Below are 9,836 nucleotides of genomic sequence, written 5' to 3'. Positions count from 1 at the left end.
CTCCCGGGCCTCCCCTTTTATAGTTCCAAGGAGAGACCTAGGGTACATGTATAGGTGTCAGAGTAGGGGTTGATAGAGGCATGGCACGCTGACCTACTCGAAGCTTCCGTACCGGCGTGGTCTCGAGCCGTCCTGTCCTGATAGCCTGATGATGATTACGCGTGCCCCTATATCCCGCTCTGTGCGCCGTCTTGGACTGGCAAATCGGTTGCACGCCTGTACGTCATGGCGGCCGACACGTCGGAGCGGTTGCAGTATTGTCAGTCGACGCCTAACCCTTCCCCAGGAAGGGAACATATCTGGTCAAGGGTCGGACGTTGTGTTATGCCTTGTTATCCAGAGCGTTGACCTTGGGTGTCTCGAGGGGGTCCTGATTAGACGTTCCATCCCCGCTTCCCGCATTCTGACAGACTCTGGGTTGTTTGGTGGGGAAGGCTGCAAAAAGAATGACGGGACGGATGCCTGTTCCCTATCACGCTTCCCGTGACTGGCGTGTTAGGTGGGAGCGCGACAAGCGCATTAAATGCCCTGGTTCCCATGCGCGCGTCAGGCGGCGGGCGGCGTCCTTGCGCTCGACGCCTCTTGGTTCGCTCGAGCCTGTTTCCGTATTCGACGGTAGTTGGTGCTCAAGCCCTGATCGATTCGCTCGACGCCTTTTCCGTCTTCGAGGCTGTGGTCGTCGATGATTGTACGTGTGACTGAACAGAGCGTCGAGTTGAGGGCCTCGACCTGCGTACGGACAATCTTGTTATGTACATTAGTTAGGATACCCCTTACTGATACCCTCGACAGTAGCCCCCGAGTCTCCATTTGAGCGCTGACGCTCGAGTTGAGGCTTTTATTTTGCGGTCGAATTTCCATGGGGGCGCGCGAGCGCCCCGCGGGGGTTGCCCCCGAGCCCTTGGAGGAGTTTTTGACTCCTTTGAGGGTTATATTGCCTAATTCTCAGAAACGCTGTCGACACCAGTGGTGGAAGGTTCTGGTTGGCTCGTTTTTCGTAGGGGGTTTTGACGTACTCTCGATAGAGTGAGCGTCATCCACCCCGGATTGAGCTCCTAACAGGTTAGTCCTAGTGAGATCCTGTGCCCCTTTCGAGGGGGTCAGCTATAGCCCGGAGGCGTTCTCATAAAGCGGGGTCGACGTGGTCGGGGATACTGGTCTCGTTCGATAGAGTCCAGCGGCTCGATGCCTCCCGTCGGGGGGATTCCTCTCGACTGTCTCGACCCTACCTTGGACATCCCCAGCGAGTCTTCGAGGAGGACCTCGATTTTCGACCACTCGCTGGGGATCCCTGACTCTGGTGCTCGAGATCGGCTGTCGAACCCTTTCGGTGGGTCAGCCTGCGACCTCTCAAGGCTTTCATGGGTGCGCTCCTTGGCTTACAAGGGAAGGAAGAGGCCGTGGCGGTTCGCCTTTTTGCCCGTTGGGCGCGCCTTTTCAGGCGGGAGCCGTTGCGACATGGTACCGGTGCAGAATTCGGAGCGTCCTGTCTGTGACGAGGAAGACAGACCGTTAGGAGGCGCATTTATGGGAGGAGTTACCTCATTGATCGGATCTGTCCGTTGGTGGGTTGCTGCCTATAAATATCCCGCGGCATCGCCGCCGTTTTCCCTTCTGCCTTCCGTCGCCATTCTTGCCTTAGCCTCGTCGCCGTCTTAGCTCTCTTGCCATCTCACGCGCGCGCGCACCCCCTCAAGCGGTAGAGAATCCACCCACCTTCCGTCCAAGATGCCTGTGAGACTCGTCGCCGCCGCCGACTGGCGCCCGTTGTCGATGACGGAGCGCCGGTTGCTAGAGCTTGAGAGGGAGGGACTCCTACGCCACCGCACCTCGCTGTCGTCACCGGAGTGGATCGCGCCGCCAGCGGACCACCGGGAGCCCGAGCCGCCCAAGGGCTACGTGGTGTCGTTCGCCAAGTTCCACCGCCACGGCCTGGGCGCTCCTCCGAGCTACTTCATGCGGGCGCTCTGCCTCCATTACGGGGTGGAGCTCCAGCACTTCTCCCCAAACGCCATCACCGTCGCGGTGGTCTTCGCCGCGGTGTGTGAGGGCTATTTGGGGATGATGCCCCACTGGGAGCTGTGGCTCCACCTCTACAGGGGCGAGCTCTTCAACGCCCCCACCGGGACCACCGGCGTGAGGAAACCCGTGCGGGCCGGGTGCCTCAACCTGGTGCTGAAGACGAAGAAGACGGAGAGGCCACGCGAGTACATCCCGGTGGGGTTGTCATCGAACCACGCCGGATGGGACTCCGAGTGGTTCTACCTGAGGAACGACGACGGTCTTCTCCCTGCTTACACCGGCCGCCTGATTACGGAGCGCCCGGACAACTGGACATACGGCGTCGTCCAAGACCACCAGTCGCGGCTCGACCCCCTCCTCGACGCCCTGAAGAAGCTGCGCCTGGAGGGCCTGTCCGCCACTCTCGTCCTCTCGGCCGTCCATCGTCGGAGGGTTCTCCCGCTGATGTCTCGGCCGCTAAGGATGGATGAGATGGGGCCCGGCGTTTCTTCCCGGGACCTCGAGGCATGCCGGATGTCTAACGAGGCTCTGGCGGACGACGAAACCGCAGCCCGGGTTAGGGCGGCCATTGCCGGCGACTTTAAGCCGGAGCACGTCAATGGCTTCCCCATGAGGCCTGACGAGGGCTCGATCGACCTGGTATGCTCTTTTCTCGTACATAGCTTCGATTCTGGATTTCTTTCGATCCTTTTTAAGCCTACCTTTGTTCTGACAGGGACGGATTGATGTCCGGTCCTCGAGGCCTCCAGTAAAGGAGGACGAGGTCGACCGTGACAAACGGCGCCAGTCCGCCGAGAAATTGAAGTCCGCCAAGGACTCTGAGAAGGAAGGGAAAAAGAAGAAGAATCTCGACCGCCAAGCGTTAGAAGCGCGTCGAGCTAAATCCAGGCAGAGGGGGGAGCCTAAAGAAGAATCCCCTAGCGAGGATGATGATGGGGACGTTGATGATGACAGCGACGATTCCGAGGGATGGCGTCTCGCCTTGACCGGATCCTCGAGGGTCCGCCTCGAGGCAACGTCCACGCCCCGCGGATGGGAGCACCAAAGGAGGGGCCAGGCGGATCTCACCGCCCCCGCGCTGACACCCCTCCTGCGCCCGCGACCAGTCGGGCCGCCCCGCCCCCCCAACCTCCTCCTGCACCAAAGGCGGGTGGCCAAGCTAAGCCCCAGGCGACGGGGCCGCTGACCCGCGGTCGCGCCGCGGCCTCCGAGAAGGGAGAGACCGGCTACAGGAGCGCCAGTCCCGGCGCTCGCCAGGTGGGAGTCGCTGGGCCAAAGCCAGCGCCTGCCCTCGAGGGGCCTGGGGCCTTGACGCGGGGTGGCTCGAGGCCCACCGGTCGAGGTACCGGCAGGCGAGCCGTTCTCCCTGTGGGGTAAGTTCTTCGATGCTGTGATTCTTATTCTCTGGATTCTTCGTGTTTTCTCGTATAACGGTCTTCTTTATGTCCCTTCCTCTCTCCTCAGGTTGAAGCGGACGCTTGAGCAGGCCCAGCCCTCAATGGCGAAAAGGCTCAAGGTGGGAGCGGCCTCCAGGGACCTAGGTTAGCAGCTTATTCATGGGATTTGTGTCGTTCTTACATCGGCCATCATAGTGACTGACCTTTGTTTCGCGTTCTATAGGTTCCTCCGACCCTCAACCACCGACCGGCGCCGAGAGTTCCCCACCCCGTCCTGAGTCTGCCCCGTCGTCGCCGAAACAGGCCGAGGCGCCTCAGCCCCAAGGGCAAGATGGAGCCCTCGAGCCTCCCCGATCGGGGGTCGAGGGGGATCCTATTACCATAAGCGATGGGTCCGGCGGCGACGGGACCTCGAGGGACGCCCGTCCTATGGACGAGGAGGCCTCGATCTCTCTTGTTGCGGGACGGGCACCCTGGCCCGTCGGTCTTCGCTCCATCGAGGAGCAGAGGAAGAAGGAGGAGGAGGAGAGGCAGCAAGAGACGCAGCGGCAACTGCAGGAGCAGGAACATCGATCGGAGCCGCAGGAGCTCCAAGAGCAGCTGCAGCAGGGGGGTCAACAGCTGGCAGAGCCGCTTGATCTGCCCCAACCGGACCTGGAAGTGCTGCAGGAGCCTGGAAACTAGGAGGAGGGCCTGCCGGATTTTGGACCTCCTACCCCAGCGTGGCTCCGTCCGGGGGCGCCGGCCGCGATCCCCGCAGAGTCAGGGCGGGCGGACGACGTAGTGGCGCTCGCCTGCATGATGCGCACCCCCGCCGACCCTGATTCTGAAATCAGGAGGACGATCTACGGTATGGACGGGATCGCGCCGGGGTTCCTCTGAGGGCGTCGACCGTGGGAGGAGCGCGTCCCCTCCGAGGAAGACGAGATTGGGACGTCAGAAGGCGGTGGTGGGAGCAAGACTGGGGCGTGGAAAACGGTGGATGATAACGGGCGGTTCCCTTCTCTCGTCGACCTGTTCCTGCGCCACGGGGGGTCTCTCGAAACCGTCGAGGAGCTCATCCGAGGCGTCAAGGCGCGCACCGACCAGGAGATGGAGAACTGGTGTCCCGACCAGATCCGTATCCGGGCTTCCACCGACCCTTCCGAACCCAACATCTTTTTGGACGACCGGAAGGAGGCGGAGAAATGGGAACACGTCGAGGAGCTCCGCCTATGGATGAAGCACACGGTGGGGCTCCTGTCTGATGTGGTTAACAACGGGCACACGCTGGCTTACTTTGTAAGAGTCTTTTAGCCCTTACTCCTTATGGAGCATTTGGTTTTGTGTGCTGACTGCTCGACTACCGGCTCGTAGGACCTGAAAGAGACCTCCCGTATCAATTCGAGCTTCATTCACGCCACGAGAGGCGGTTGGGAGCAGCTCCCCATCCTCAAGGACCAACTCTTGGAGTCGCAGGAGAAACTCCTCCGCGCTTATAAAGAGCTCTTGGCGCTCAAGGAGGAGAAGAAGGAGAGGGAGGCTGCCCTAGCCGAGGCTCGAGAGGCGTCGAGGAAGGCTATGGAAGAGGCTGTGCTGCTGAGGGAGCGGGCTCTGACGGTCGAGGAGGCTGCGTCCAAAGCCCGGGAGGAGGCCCTGTCCTACAAGAACGTCGTTGCTGACCTGGACAAGGAGAAGGGCCTCCTCAAGACCGACCTGGACTCCCTCCGAGAATCCTTCCAGAGGATGAAAGTGGAGTATGTGAACAGCGAGGTCGCCCGGGGTGCCATGGAGGAAGCAAAGAAGAAGGCCCTCGAAGACCTCGAGGCGGAGCGGGCTCGATCCCGTAGCCTTTCTAACGACGTCGATCGTCTAAAGAGGGCGCTGCTGGAGAAGGAAGGAGCCACTACGCAGGCCGGCAAGGCGATCGAGGATCTGCGCGTCACCAACACCGAGCTGGCGCGTTCCAACAAGGAGGTCGAGAGGGCCAACACCAATTTGGTTGGCGAAAACACGGCTCTGGAGGAGAGCATCCGCGGTATGTTTTCTATTATCAAGTTTCTTTTCTAAGGCGTGTTTGGTGTTATCTAAAGCTCTTTGTGTTGGCATTCACAGGGCTCAAAGACGAGCTCTTGGCCGCCCAAGTCGAAGCTCGCAACGCCAAGGCCCAGCTCGAGGGGGAGGTTGCTTTGAACCGTCGACTGCGGACGGCGATAAGCGATCTCTCGACCTCTTGGGAGGTCGAGCCCATGGTCGAGTCGAAGGAGGAAGCTCGAGGCGACGCGCTGGTCGACCAGTTGTGCTACTTAGGCACGACGCTGAGGGATCGGGTGCGGGACGCCCTACACATCGGGCCTGATAGAACTCGTAGATAATGTGTGTCATATGGAAGCTCGCTTTGGTCTGCTCGGGGACAATGTTAGTTTCGGTGCAAGATAGGTGCACGGTTTGCGCCTAATGCACCATAGGCTCAGAAACCATTGTGGAAGCACCCGATGATAATCCTAGGTGAAGAGGCTAAAGTGGAAGCTTGGTTCGGTCTGCTTGGATATAGTGCTAATCTTTATGTAAGATAGGTGCATGGTTTGCGTGGAACGTACCATATGCTCAAAAATCAGATTGGACGCACCAAATGGAACTCTTAGATGATGTGTCTCATATGGAGTCTCGCTTTGATCTATTTAGAGACAATGTTAGTTTCAGCGCAAGATAGGTGCACGGTTTGCGCCTAATGCACCATAGGGTCAGACATCATTGTGGAAGCACCCGATGGTACTCCTAGGTGAAGAGACTCAAGTGAAAGCTCGGTTTGGTCTGTTTTGAGACAGTGCTAATCTTGAGGCAAGAAACGTGCATGGTTTGGGTGGAACATACCATATGATCGGAAATCAATTTGGACACACCTAATAGAACTCCTAGATGATGTGTGTCATATGGAATCTTGCTTTGGTCCATTTGGAGATAGTGTTAGTTTTGATGTAAGATAGGTGCATGGTTTGCACCTAATGCACCATAATCTAAGAAACCATTTTGGACGCACCCGATGGTACTCCTTGGTGAAGAGGCTCAGGTGGAAGCTTGGTTCGGTCTGTTTGGAGATAGTTGTAATCTTGATGCAAGATAGGCGCATGGTTTGCATGGAACATACTTAGAAATCAATTTAGACACACCCGATGGTCTGCTAGAAGCACCCAATGTGTGGGGGTATAAACCCCTATACCCTTACGGCTAGACTTGGACCAGGAGACTTGGTCCATCACGAGGAAGACTCGGGGCTTGATCCAACTGCCCGGAGTCTCGCGCAAGGAAAAAGACGTGGATACCAAGCAGGATTCTAGTCGGTTAGAATAGGAATTGATATCATGCTATCTATGGCAATTGTAATCGACTAGGATTAGTTTCTAGATCTGTAACCCTGCCCTCTGGACTATATAAAGAGAGGCAAGGGACCCCCCATAGACATCTCATCTCAACTCAACTCAATCCAATACAATTAGACGCAGGACGTAGGTATTAGGCCCACACGGCGGTCGAACCTAGATAAAAAACTTGTCCGTGTCTTGCGTCACCATCGAGTTCGTAGCTTGCGCACCTGTCTACCGATAAACTACTACCGTGGGTATACCCCAAGGTAGACTGCTGACTAGCTTTCGTCGACAATGGCGCGCCAGGTAGGGGGTGTGCGTACAGCTTCCCAGACGAACAAGATGGTCATCATCCTAGCTTCCGCGGCCGTGGCTGAAGGTCTCATGTTCACTGTCGGGCAGATCACTTGGACAACTCGTGGTGGCGGCCTTACGACCACGGCTCCGGAAGAAACCCAGATCTAATGTGGGACAGTAGAGGCGTCGGCTTCGATCACGCCGGCTCTGAGGACCCAACCTCTGCTCCCTCGCTACAGGGCAAAGCGAGTCGACAACTCGGATCTTCTTCAAGCCCTCGATCGCGCCAACCGCAAACTTCTCGAAGCCTCCAACCTGGTGGATTCGATTTCACGCAAGCCCGATCAGGCGACAACATCAAATTTTTTCGACTCCCGTCGACCAACTCGTGTCTCCACGCACGAACGACTAGAGACGTCCCTGACAATAACATCGACCACCACGTGATGGGCTCTCAAGTTCAGGACAGTCTCACCAGACCAGAACTTCCCTCACGGTCTAAACAACGCGGCTGATCAGTTTTCGCGGCATACCAATTCTCTATCCGGGAAGATGGGATTGTCGCCAGGGCAAATCAGTGGGTCAACTCGTCACTTTGTCAACATGGTGTCTATCCGAACACTACCAGACGACAAGGCCACCAGCACAAACTCTAGTACAGGATCTGTCCCTATCGAGGTTTTACACCCCGAGGACGAAGACTACAACCTGGATCTACCACCTTACCCCCCGGGTTTTTCCGCTTTGCAGTCTTTCCACCCCAACGAGGAGATCTGGTTTTTAACGTCAGCAATGACGAACCAGTTGTCGACGGCGAAACCGACGAACAAAGACAACAACGCGAACAACGTAACGCTGATCGTGCTCAGCGGCGAGCAGATGAGGAGCGACAACTCGCCCCACACAACCTTAGCGACGCTTTCGACATGGTCGGAAATCAGCAAGTCTACAAGACACCAAGCGCCAACGTGGTTGTAGCCATGACAAACCTGGATCGACTCCCCGATACTCCGGAGTACCAAGGCATCCGATCCAATATACGAGCACATCTGATCACCGCCATGGGACAGACCGCCACTCTGCTTAAAAGGGTCCAAGCTGTCTCCTATGCGGAGGTCACCTCTGATCAGACTCACCGCAGCCGAACCTCACCGCGATCCGGTGGGCACCATCGTAGCCGTTCACCTATCAACAATCGAAGGAAGAACACCCATCGCGACAATTATGGTCGGGACGCTGACAGTTACCACGAACAAAGGCATGGACGTGGTCAGGAGGTGAACCAAGACCGAGACCTGCGACACAACATCCCTGCTAGGGATGTCCGCGAACGCATCAATAGGCGCATTACGGAACGAGCAGTACACGAAAACGTGCAACGCATCGAGTACGATGCAGCACATGGCCCCCTGGCCTAAGACAGTTCTCCTCACACCTTTGCCAAGTTGTATGGCCTCGCAACCTCAAGCTTGAGAAGCTTAAAAAGTATGATGGCAAGGAGAATCTCGAAAATTGGATCACTCTTTATGAGATTGCAGTCCGATCAGCTGCAGGGGACGAGCACGTCATGGCAAACTACTTCCTAGTTGTCCTTGACCAAGCCGGCCACCAATGGCTCCTCGGTCTACCCGAGGACTCTTTCGATTCTTGTGAAGAATTGCGCCAGGCATTTATTGATAATTTCATTGCTACCTACGAGCAGCCCGGAAACAAATACGATCTCGAAAGGATAAGGGACAGGAAGAATGAGCCCTTGCGTGATTACATCCGACGCTTCTCAGATATGCGCCTCAAGATTTCGAAGATTTCTCACGACGAGGCTATATCGGCCTTCATCAAGGGCCTATGCTTCCATGAAGTATTGAGAAGCAAGCTACTGCGCAAAAGGCCAACCACGGTTGCCGAGCTCCTCGCCACGGCCAAAAACTACGCCGACGCTGACGACACAGAAAAGCTCATCCGAGAAGATGTAAGAAGAGCCGAGCAGCCTCCCCGACGAGACGACAGCCGTGGGCGTTTTGACAACCATAATCCCCGCCGCGGCGACAACCGCGACCACCGAGAAGGGTGGGACAGGCGTCGTGACAATCGTGACGATTTCAGAGGCAAGCGACCTCGCGACAACGATCACGAGGTAAACACAGTCAAGCGTCCCAACGGACGGCAAGACTACGAGGAAGACTACAACAAGACGCTGAAAGGACCGTGCCAACTCCATCCCAAGTCCAATCATACGATGGAAGAATGTCGTGTCCTCAAAAGCGTCTACACACAGCGGGCCACTCAGGGGGATACCGCCAAGAAAAACAGGAAACAGGACAGACGCAGTCAGGAAGACGAAGACGACGACCAGGATAGGGACCCACGGCACCAATATGTCAGCCCCACCGACGTGGTACACTCCATCTTCGTAGGCAAAGTCTCCATCGAGTCAAAACGAGAAAGAAAGCTCTTGAAGAGGGCTTGCCTTAATGTGGACAACACCGATGGCCTTATCGCCGATCCTAAATTCCCTCCCTAGTTGCACCGAGAGATTTCCTTCAACAGGCAGGACCAGTGGGCCACCATCCTAGAACCAGGATGCTTCCCGTTGATCTTGGACCCATGCATCAACAGCGTCAGGTTTGAGCGAGTGCTCGTTGACGGGGGTAGCTCCATCGACATCCTGTTCCGCAATAGCCTGCCTGCTCTCAAGTTAACACCGGCACAGCTGAAACCGTACGACGCTCAGTTCTGGGGCGTCTTGCCGGGTCAAAGTTCAGTACCCCTTGGCCAC

The 9,836-nt window shown here is 57.0% G+C and overlaps 1 protein-coding gene across 1 annotated transcript; it reads left to right on the top strand.

The window, feature by feature from the left end:
• The first annotated feature begins 225 nt into the window (after window positions 1-225).
• Window positions 226-4,103, top strand: LOC110431494 (protein FAM170B-like). Its single transcript, XM_021450599.1, has 2 exons — window positions 226-259; window positions 3,643-4,103. The coding sequence occupies exons 1-2, from the start codon at window positions 226-228 to the stop codon at window positions 4,101-4,103; spliced, it is 495 nt and encodes a 164-aa protein (XP_021306274.1).
• The last annotated feature ends 5,733 nt before the right edge of the window (window positions 4,104-9,836 follow it).

The sequence above is a fragment of the Sorghum bicolor genome, unplaced genomic scaffold (genome assembly GCF_000003195.3).
Source record: "Sorghum bicolor cultivar BTx623 unplaced genomic scaffold, Sorghum_bicolor_NCBIv3 super_22, whole genome shotgun sequence".
In the NCBI taxonomy this organism is placed as follows: domain Eukaryota; kingdom Viridiplantae; phylum Streptophyta; class Magnoliopsida; order Poales; family Poaceae; genus Sorghum; species Sorghum bicolor.
This window is presented reverse-complemented; position numbering and strand designations above follow the sequence as displayed.

Excerpts from the sequence above, each read along its gene's own strand:
- LOC110431494 (XM_021450599.1), top strand. The coding sequence starts at position 226 with ATGGCGGCCGACACGTCGGAGCGGTTGCAGTATT. Across the intron at positions 260-3,642 it reads GTCGGAGCGGTTGCAGTATT|GTTCCTCCGACCCTCAACCA; the intron begins GTCAGTCGACGC and ends CGCGTTCTATAG.